We start from the raw sequence: 11,174 nt of genomic DNA, 5'->3' as shown, positions 1-11,174 counted from the left end.
ATATAATGACAAATGAAATTTAAAATAAAACATTCCATTAAATTGAAGAAGTACATAGATGCCCTAAACGGGACTTTTAAATAATTTCTCCGCATAGAGACTAAAAAGAAATACAAGTCCTCGCAGGGACCGAATACAAAAATTAATGTCCACGCAAGGACTTAATTGAAAGTAAAAATTACAAAAAAAAATAAATAAGGAATTTTAATAATCCCTTTTCTTCTTCCCCTTTAGTAAGTCTGCCAAACCCTTAAGTAGACCCCGGCGGCTTCTACGCTCCTCCTGCACCTCTCGTTCCACCTGGTTCAACCTCTGAAGGATTTCCTGCTGCTGCGGTGGTTGGATCTGTGGTCGTTGCGGAGGCTGCTGCTGCGGAGGTTGAGGAGGTGGTGGGTATTGATACACATATGCTGGGTACCCAGTTGGGTACGCGGCTTGAAAGGGTCCTTCGGGGTGAAGAGCATTGTAGTTTGCTGCCTCAAGGTACGGTCAACATTAGGGGCATTGTAGTAGTTGTAGCTAGAATAAGCTGGTTGTTCAAAAGGGTTATACGCCGCTACACCGGCGTAAGAAGGAATCGGGTTATCATAACCCATTTGTGGTGTGGTTCGACTGGCGCACAGTCGACTTTAGAAACTGGGTTCGAAGGCCCACCCATTTGCGGGTCTTCGTACAACGGCGGGTAGTGGCTGTTGCTTGAGTGTTGGGGGGTGCTGAAGTGGAAACCCCCTCGCACGGACATCCGTGCACCAGATCTTCTGCGCCTGGGTGGTTTTGGAGGCGGTTGCTGTTCTGGCGGTGGTGATGGCGGTGGCGTGACTGCCTGGAAACACGAATCCTCAGAGGGATCCTGCTGCTGTTGATGTTGTGGGTTGAAAGGAGGAGTGTACTCCCAGTTGTATGTGGCCCACCTTTCAGCAAAACTGTCTGGACCGCTGTATGGCGAACCATGAAAAGATGATCCGTTAGAAATCTCGATGGGATGTGTGGGCGTCCCACTCGGTGGCATCTCAGGATTTGGATCTTCATCCAACTCTATATCCCGCATCTCAGGATAATGATCAACTGGTCCCAAAGGGTTTGGACCCTCTGGTTCTTTCACCTGGTTTACCGGATTGAACCGGCTCTGGAAGTATGGGGTCGGGTCCTGGAAGGCGCTGTGAGAACCCGAACGCTGCAATGGAATGGAGGAGTGATGCGAGTGGTCAGACTCATTGTTCTGGAGGAGTCCGAATGAATCGTGGTATGATGGCAAGGAGCTAAGCAAGACAAAGTGTCTCGCAGGCTCTAGGTAGGTCCTCCAATCTTCATGAGGACTCGATCCGATTGACGCGGATGGTGTGTGCCTGTGAGATGGCCCAGCTTCGTGATCATTTCTCGTTAAAATCGGCGCCTTTCCTCCTCTACCTCTACCTCTAACTCGTGGCGGCATGGTCCTTATTCCTGTCAAAACAACAAAAGAAACAGGCAAGGGAAAACAATAAAGGACAAAAATAAATAAGATTTGGATTAGTCCTAAGTCCTTTCCATAGACTCGGAAGTCAAGGAATGTGCAACTGTGTCATTGAGATTAAACACAAAAGGCTAGTGTTTAATTCACTCAATGTTGGCTCTGATACCAACCCGTCACGCCCCGATATTTCCACGTATTACCGGTGGGCCTAGTGGGGAGTATCGTGACGTAGTTGATATCATCATAGTTAAATAATAACAGTTCAATGCACAGCGGAAGTCTAAAGTAATAATATTACAAACCAATTCGAAAGTATAATAAAATATTACACAACGGTTGTAAATTGGATCCACAGGCGGATCAAAACAAAAGAAATATTGTTCAACAGACTTAAAGTGATAAAAGCTTGCAAGACTCTTTATTTAATCACTCAGGATTTCCCAACCCATTTCGCGTAGTACCTACACTTAACCTTTTTGGAAAATACGTCAGTTTACACTGGTAAATACAATTAACTGACTCTTTTTGAAAAGTGTTTATAAAATTGATTTAAATGCACAAGGCATAAATATTCTTTTATAACTTGGGGCAATTATTTAAAATAATCTTGTATAGAGATTTACATGTTTGTCGTCCATTCGGGACCCGGTTAGAAGAGCCGGATTAGATTAATAGACACACCATAAGTATAAGCCCACAAGAGAGTGAGATACCGTTTATACATACGCAACTGTCAGGTGTATGCCTACACCCCGTGCTTAAGCCGTGGCCATTTCTAATAAATGAGCCGAGGATATCCAGGACATGGTCATTAACCCCCCGAAGGCATTGCATCAAACAAGACAGATTAAAACAAGTTATTTCAATAGCTTAACCACTAATCAATTAAACATTCAATACCCGACCAAGCGGTATTACTATAATACCGTATCCCAAGCCCGTATAATGGAAAATAAGTTAAAAGTATTTACCTGAGCTAAAATATAAATTTAAACTCAGCCATATATCAAATCAGCAAGTACAGTAGCTTTTACCGGGCTCCTAATCTGGAACGAAGGTTTTAATAACCTATTAGATTCCTAACGGGTCTTATTTAAGTTATAACTTAGACCGGTTAGTTTCAAAGAAAGGTATACGGTTCAAAACGGAAGATTAAGCGAAGACCAGATTAGAAATGTGATTTAGACCCAACAAGTATAACAAGTATGAGGACTTGTATAAAATGGGTAAGCTAAATACATTATGGATTTAAAACCAATTTAAGCCCCGTAGGGGTATTTTGGTCATTTTAAAGTTTATAAAAAAAGTTAAATAGTAATCTGAGGTTCTGGTCTAAACAATCAGTAAAAATATTTATTTTAACAAGTTATATCAGTAAGATATTGTATATATGTGAAATTTATCATTTATGGCCAAACTATGCACCGTAGGGGCATTTTGTTCATTTCACATATGCTATAAGGGTCAAATTTGGAAATCTGAGTTCAAAACTTTTACTTACTGTTATAGTATAAAAATTTGCTAATAATAATAAGTCTTAGTTGTGAAATATAGTAATAACCCATACTATGCGTTTAATAAGCGTAGAAGGCGGTATTTGATGATATTCGGGTTATTTAAGGCAACCTGAGACTTTGATCAGCCTCTACGGTTTAAAATAATTTATTTAATGTATAAAATCAGTAGAAAAAGGTTTGACATATAAAGGATGTGTAAAACTCATTTTATTAGCGAAAAGGGCAATATTGTCAATACCGAATTTACACTAGAACTCTACGATATAATCAGTATAAAATTTGACAAAAATTTCCAAAAATCCCTAAGTATTATCTTATATCAGTGGGTAGAAAGTTTGGTGCCAAAATTTGAGTTTAAATATGATTTATACTAAGAATGCCATTAAATTAATAAAAAGCTTTCGTTTTACGATATTAAGTATAACTCTTATTTCAGACCATAAACTGATGTCAAATTTTTAGGACATCCTTAAAAATCAGTAATAAAGATTTTTGTCCTCTCACATTTTCAAAAACCTCGTTTTTATAACAAAAGGGCATAATGGTCAATAATTAACCATTTAACGGAAACAAGCAAATGATTCAGATTTCAATGGAACCATATAGTATAATCTCAGAGGGTTATACTAACATGTAATGTGGTCCCAAAGGAACTCTAAGGCATAACTAAACTAATCGAAATCGGGTCAGAGCTGAAAGTCAAAGCAAAAGTCTACTTTTGCGACTTTCGGTTGCGAACCGAGCCTAAACCCAGAATTGTCGGGTTGAACATGCCTAAACATGTTCTTATATTATTCACCAAGTTATTTAAGTGTTAAAACATGTTCCATAACCTCTGCATTATTAGTTATGAATTATTTTGCAAAAACAGTCTCGTTTGACTTTTCATTAATAAGTTTGACCTGACAATTGACTGAGATAATGTGATAATTAGAAGGTGCCCTTTTAAGGGTTTATTACCTACATAATTACCAACACATAGCCACTTTTAATTCGAAAAATTGATGGACCGTTTGTGATTATTCACAAAGTCAAAGCTTAATTACACTTACTATAGTCCTTAGCACAAATATTGAAGTTGTGAAAGCTTCCTTTAGCTCCAGGAGGCTTCAAAGAGTAAGCTTAGAGTGAAAATTTGAAAGTGAACAAGAACATCAATGTGGGTATATATAGGACTTTGGGAGCTCCAAGATCAATCCATCTGCACCTAGGAGGTAATTCAGATGATCCCAAGTGTCCTTAGTGCATGAAAAACCATTTGCTCAGTCCCTGGTATCGAAATCAGCCATGCAATGGCGGTGTAACAGGCTGCAACATACAGCTGTCCCTTTTTTGGTCGCAGGCACTGCTCTCGCGGCCCACGTAAGAATTAGAGTCAGTCTACGCGGTCCGCGACGATGGGTTGATTCAGTAAAAAGTTTGCAAACTTTTGCAATTTCAGTCCCTGGTCCAATTGAAGTTTAATTAACTTCAATTTATTGCACTTATGACCCCCATAGTTAACTATTAAGGGCCTTGGGTCACAAATTAACTCCGTTAAGCTCCCGGTTAGTTGTAAGATCACCCGAAAAGTCTTGTTTTCATCGAAACTTCATAAAATTACTATCCAATATTCTTGAGAGCAAAATATACAAGTATTATAATGCTTCCGGGAGCGTTAAAAGGTCACTCAGAGGTAACGTTTAACATGTTGACACTTTTAAACCTGTTTCGTAAGATCCTTAATTTAAGCACAAACGACTTTCCATGTTCGACAAATTATTCGTTAAAGAATACGAACGTCATGTGAGGTCAATCAGAGGCATAAGAATGGCATGTTGACACTTTGGATCCTTTTACTTACATATTTTCATTGTTTGACAATTGTAGTCCCTCCAGATTAGCTCATACACGTTTAAAGTCTATGACACGTGTCATCACTGTATTGAACATGATTTTTGCAAGGTGTTACATGGGTGCACACATAAAATGTGGGGTGCATGTGAGTCCCAGTGAGGCTTAACAAGTGAAGAAGGGGTTCTATTCCGTTATTCGATCTAATGAGGAACATAACAAATCAATAGGAGTCATAGCGATGACTGCCTCCTACCCGAGAGTGTTCTTTTCACTTCCCTCTAAATCCTTATGAATCACGTTGATATTAGGTGCTGCTTAAACATGTATCTGAATGCTTAGTGACCCGTGTGAGAAAGTTAGGTGTTAGTGCGAACACCTCTGAGCTAGTCGTCGAATCGTTGAACGTTTAGTCTGTACTTTCCTCACTTTTCTCGAATACCTGAACCTGACGAATGGACGCCTCAAATCCCGAAGTATGATCACTTCTGTGCTCCCTAGAAACTTACCGTGTATTGTTCAATCGACTCGTAAGGCCGATGGATAAGTAGGTGAACGTGGTACATTACCAACCCTAGCATGAGGACGATACCGCTTTGCGACGACGAACACCAGCAGATTGATTTCAAACAAGCCACTAACCCTAGTCAGCGACCTTTGGGAGCCAACTTTTACGAATCAATTAGGGCGTAAACACTAGATATCAATTAGAGTATGGGGTGTGTAAATTACTAGCATCATGGGCGGTACACTAGGACGAGACAAGAACAGCGAGAAGATGGACCTATTGGCAAAAGATCGCAGAGACCTGTTTACAAAGCAACAACATTAGGGGCAATGGCCATGGTGACAATAAGGTACTCGTAATCATAACCTTCAGTATGAAAATGAGGGTGACTTCGTCAAGGATTGGCCGTTATTAAATCAAGACGTCAACAACCTAGGGAACAACGATAGTACTGGGAATCCTCGTAATGATAACAACAACACTAGAAGTGGTGCTCGTGGAAAGGCAATTAGGATTGGAGTGGGTGACGCTAGGTCTAATAGCAACATGGTGGTCTGTACGTTTTTAGAGACTAATCACTTCGTCTATGTTCTGTTCAACCCCGATACCTCTTGAAGCCAGACACGTTGTAGGAGTGGCTGATGGCAGGCCAATTGAAGTCTCACACGTTCGCTCAAGGTGCAACCTCAAACTTGTAGGACACGTGTTCAACATTGACTCTTTTATGTTACCCTTGGAAGCTTTGATGTAGTCGTCAGTATAGACTGGTTGTCTGAGCATCGAGCAGAAACCTTTGTAAATATACAAATCGCTCGTATATCTCTTCCTGGTGAGAATTCACTGAATGTCAATATCACTTCGAATACGGAAGTCTAGAAGCGTTCCGGCTATCCTGTTATCTTATTGCTAGTTATAAGTACTCAATCCGAGGAGAAGAAGATTGAAGATCTACCGAATTGTATCACGACAGAAACAACCCTGATTTATAGTACCCCTTACCGTCTCGCACTAGGAAGGTTACAAGAACTGTTTAATCAACTTCAGGAACTACTGGGCAGGGGTTTTAATTAACCTAGCTTCTCGCCTTGGGGAGCCCGAACTCTATTCGTGAAAGCGAAGGACGAGTCCTCTTAGTACGAGTATCGACTACCGTAAACTCAGCAAGGTGACAGTCGGAAACCGTCACCCTTTACCTCGCACCGGCGACCTGCTTGACCAGCTGCAAGAGTCGAGCTTCTATTCAGAAATCGACGTAAGATCGGACTGTCACCTGATGGAAGACCCAGGGGAGGATGTTCCTAACACAACATTACAAATGCAGTATGACTATTATAATTTTCTGTCCATTTCATTCAAGTTACCCAACACATCAGCAACCCATGGATCACATGAATCGTATGTGTAAACTTCGTCTCACCGAATTCGACAACCCTGTTTATTAATGACGTTTCGAATCATTTTCAGGAGAAAGGAAAACCATGAGCGGCACTTGTATCTATCCTTAGAGTTCCTAAGGGAGGAGCAACCCTACGCGAAGTCTTTCTAAATGTGACTTCTGAATTTCGGGATTACACTTTCTTGGGCATATAGTCAACGAATTGGGAATACACGTGGGTCCCGCTAAGATCCATTAGAAAATGAATGACACCGGAGAGTCCTGCGGAGGTGCGGTGATCCCTTGGTTCCGCTACGTACCGTCACAGATTCATCAAGGGATTTTTGAAGATTGCACAGCTTTTATCGCTACAACACAGCAGGGTGTTGTGCGTTCGTGCAAGACAAAACAGGAGAACGTCTTTTCGGGTTGGAAACTAAACTTTACAATGCCCTGCGTATTGTCCTTACCTGATGGTACGAGTGACCTAGTAATGTGCCATGTTGTTTCAATTCAGGGGCTCGGTTGCATGCGGATGCAACGCTAGAAAGTGAAAGCCTACGTTTCCCAGTAGTTGCAGATCTACAATTGCACGACTTACAACCTGGGGTGGAAATCATGGTCTTTGGATTTAATATCTAGAGGAATTACTTGGACGGTACCAACTACACAACTTATACCGATTACAAGAGCCTACAGCATATTAGTGAATCGGGAAAAAGTTGAACATGTGACCGCGTCGCGGAATGGAACTATTGTATGGTTACAACTGTGGAATCTAAGCATGTACGAGCTTTTTAGGCTCATCATCGACTTTAGCCTACCTAATCAGATTCGTTCTGCCAAAGCCGAAGTATCGAAAGAAGAGAATCTTCAAGTCGAATCCATGCGAGGCATGGAAAGGCAACTTCTGGCAAAAATCGGACAGCATTCACTACTTTATGAAGCAAACATGCGTTCCGCTACACAGCCACCTTAGGGAACTTGTGTAGGACGAAGCACACAAGTCTCACCAATCCTATTCATTTGGGTTTTTAATAGGTTGTACTAGGGACTGAAGACCTTGTACGGATGACCGGGCATGAAGGCCCACATAGCGATGTACAGGAACGATGTTTGACTTGTGTAGAAGTCAAGGTGGAATATCATAAATCTTCTGGTTTATGTCGGAAATCAGAAACACCCATATAGAAATGAGAACAGACGGCCATGGTTCTGTCACTGATCTACCAAAAACTCGAAACGGAAGCGATACCACTTGGGTGATCGCAGAATGTCTCACGTAACCAGCACACTTCCTTGCAATCAAGGAAACTGGCGAGTCTTAGTAGCTTGTGGATATTCCTCTGAGATAAGTGGTTTCTAGGTGCAGGGCATCGACTTCTACTACCTCTGATTATGATCTGCATTTATACCCGAATTGTGGAAGGCAACACATAAATCCTGTGGCTCACGTCTAGACATGAGCACTACTTATCACCATCAGACAGATGGTCACAGTGATCGAACCATTCAGACACTCAAAGATATGCTGCAAGCATGTGTGATTGACTTTGTTAAAGGTTGGAAAGACATGTACCTTCGGTAGAGTTCCTGCAACGGTAACCCATTCTAGTATTCAGGCAGCCCCGTTCAAGGCATTGTATGGGTGACAATGCCGATCCCCCCCCCCCTTTTGTTGGGCTGAGGTGGATGACAGCCTAATCACAGGCCTTGGGCTTGTACTCGAAACTCATGAGAAGATTGATTATAACGCAAATCGTATGGCAGAAACGCGTGACCACCAGAAAAGCTGATAAGCTTAGGAAACACTAAGAGTTCACTACAGGCGAGCGAGTCATGTTGAAAGTCTCACCCTGGGAGGGTGTGGTACGCTTTGGGAAGCGTGGCAAGCTTAATTTACGTTACGTTGGGCCATTCAAAATTCTGGGAAGAATCGGTAACGTGGCCTACAAACTCGAGATACCCGACGAATTGTGTAACGTTCACGATGTCATTTATGTCTCGAATCTAAAGAAGTGGTTGTCCGATAAAACACTTGCGATACCCTTACTAGAGCCTAAGATTGATGACAAGATGTAGTTATCGAGGAATCTATCGAAAACATGGACCAGGAAGTCAAGGTTCATTAACATAGTCGAATTCTAATCGCGAGAGTTCGTTAGAACTTAAGACGTGGACCGGAGTTCACATGGGAACGCAAAGATCAGGTGAAGCTCTAGTGTCCTCAATTGTTCAGAAGGTTGAATCAACTTCTGATGTCATTGGCGAATTTCGGGACGAAATTCCCTTTCAAGTTGGGGATGATGTGGTACCCGGGGAAAACCCATATGTCATCCTGATCTACTCATATCTTCATTTTCCCTCCCTAGCCGCTTATCAAATTTCAGGACAAATTTTCTTTCTAGTTGGGGATGATGTGACAACCCAAGATCTCAAGGTCCTTCCTCTAAGCATTACTTGTTTCACAATTCTGTTTTCATAATTCGTTTTGTGTTGTAACGTGTGCATGATTGATAAATGATTAAAGTATGGTTATGTTTGGTTGTTTAATGTTTAGACTTAATATATTCATGTTTCTTAACTCTGGGCTGCACGCCATAAACAAGTCACAAAGAACTCAAGTCCATGAAGAATTGATTCTTCCTTGACTGTCTTGACAAAGACATAGAGTTTTCATCACAACTACACTTCTTGACGAAGAAGGAACTTCGTCATCAAGCCTCTCGACGAAGTATAGTCCTTCTTTAAAGAAAACTCTTCGTTGGCCCAGATTCCTTCGAAGCCCAAGAACGGCCCGGTTGTAGGGTTTATTATTTCACAAAAACTCATGATATTGCAAACCTTAGCATTATTTTCCTTCCCTCTCTCTCTGTTGACGACAACAATTCTTCGGAGTTCAAGGTCTTTGATCGATCATTCCAACGCTCTTGTTCACACATCATCTGGCGGTTAGTAACATTAACGTGAATGGAATAAACTTCCTTGTGATTCTTATTCATGAGTACTTGATTGGTTGTATTGTTGTGAATGAGTACAAAGTGTGACTTAATGTTTATTTAGTAGATTAAATTCATGATAGTTAAGAACAGTTCATGAGTTACATGGATCTCGTTGAAATTGAAACTAGGGTTTGCATGACAAAGGGGTGTCGGTGTTGTGGGAATGGGATTTGGGGTTTTGTCATGATGATCATGCTGTTTGATTCGTTCAAATGATAATTACGTGTTAACTGTTGGTTTAATAGTGAGTTCGTGTAACATACTGGCTATGATTGATGCAATTGCGTTGTTTGATCTGGTTGAATTATTGATACTATAACTGCTAGAATGTTAATTACGGGAAAATATGATCCATGATTTAGGTTTATCAAAGAAACATGTTCTAGGTTATGTTGTTTAGACGAACTACGGCAGTTAGGGTTATTATTATTGAAACTGTTGAGGCAGCGACGAAGATTCCCCCCCCCCCACGAAGAACCCAGGTCGACGAAGAACTTGATCCTTAGTCGACTGGCCTTCGACGAACAATTGGGATTCTTCGCCACCATCCCTCTTGATGAAGTTTAGTTCTTCGTGAAGAGTATCCTTCGCCGAGAAGCTTCCCACGAACAGTAGTTATGATGATGATGTTGATGAATGGTTGTGTTTATAAAGTTGTGTAATATTAATACAGAATGAGAAACCTGATTTGATTCGTATGAGTGGCAAACTTACCTGTTAAGTGCAGTTATGTGACATACATGTGAGGTGTGGACTTGCATGAGATTTGCGTACTTGTTAAGTGTCATACGGTGATCTTTGCGGCTAGTGCCATCTGTGAAAATACCTGATTTAGTTGATTACGAAACTGACTTTTATTAGTAACCACGGTAGGGTTTGGTTGACTAACTTGGAACGGGTAGCTTAACATACCGAGCAAAACTAAGGTGAGTTCACTTCTCTCAAAACAAGCATGCGTCCGGTGGGGAAAATCAAATAGACAAACAAGTAAATGGATTTTCATAAACCCACATCCTTGTAAGGGATGTGAGGCAGTTTTCACAAACCCATATCCTTGCAGGGGATATGAGGCAGTTTTCAGTTAATGTTGATGTTGGATAATACACTCACTTTCTATCACTTAAATCCCATCATACTACCGGGTTAGTTGCTTGTAGGGCAACGGGGTTATTAGTTGATAGCGCTATTAGGTTTGGCACCCTCACGACGTACCTAGATAGGACGGGCGTGAACTAATAACTTTAAAATCATGACCAATGTTTGATAGAGCATTGGAGAAGGGCAAAAAGGAGCCGCCTGCAGTATCGAGTTATTATCAACATGACAGAAATCAATACTTGGTAACAAACGGTTAACAAATCAGTGAACTCACGAGCGTTGTCTGATACACTTTTCCGCATGCTTACAGGCCTATAGGTACATGTCGTTGAAACTTGCTGTCTGGGATGCTGGAGTGGTCATGGGTCGAGTTGCATGGAATCACGAG

At 41.3% G+C, this 11,174-nt stretch overlaps 1 protein-coding gene across 1 annotated transcript; it reads right to left on the bottom strand.

Annotated features, from left to right (window-relative positions):
- Positions 1–204: 204 nt before the first annotated feature.
- On the bottom strand, positions 205–1,432 carry LOC110919038 (proline-rich proteoglycan 2-like). The gene is made up of 2 exons (XM_022163336.1): positions 622–1,432; positions 205–473 (listed from the first exon to the last, which is right to left on the bottom strand). Exons 1-2 carry the CDS (start codon positions 1,430–1,432, stop codon positions 205–207), a joined length of 1,080 nt encoding a protein of 359 aa, XP_022019028.1.
- Positions 1,433–11,174: the final 9,742 nt, after the last annotated feature.

This window comes from Helianthus annuus, chromosome 1 (assembly GCF_002127325.2).
Source record: "Helianthus annuus cultivar XRQ/B chromosome 1, HanXRQr2.0-SUNRISE, whole genome shotgun sequence".
NCBI lineage: Eukaryota > Viridiplantae > Streptophyta > Magnoliopsida > Asterales > Asteraceae > Helianthus > Helianthus annuus.
The sequence above is the reverse complement of the archived record's forward strand: the minus strand, read 5'-3'. Positions and strand labels throughout refer to the sequence as shown.

Excerpts from the sequence above, each read along its gene's own strand:
- LOC110919038 (XM_022163336.1), bottom strand. The coding sequence starts at position 1,432 with ATGCCGCCACGAGTTAGAGGTAGAGGTAGAGGAGGAAAGGCGCCGATT. Across the intron at positions 474-621 it reads CCCAGTTTCTAAAGTCGACT|CAAACTACAATGCTCTTCAC; the intron begins GTGCGCCAGTCG and ends ACCTTGAGGCAG.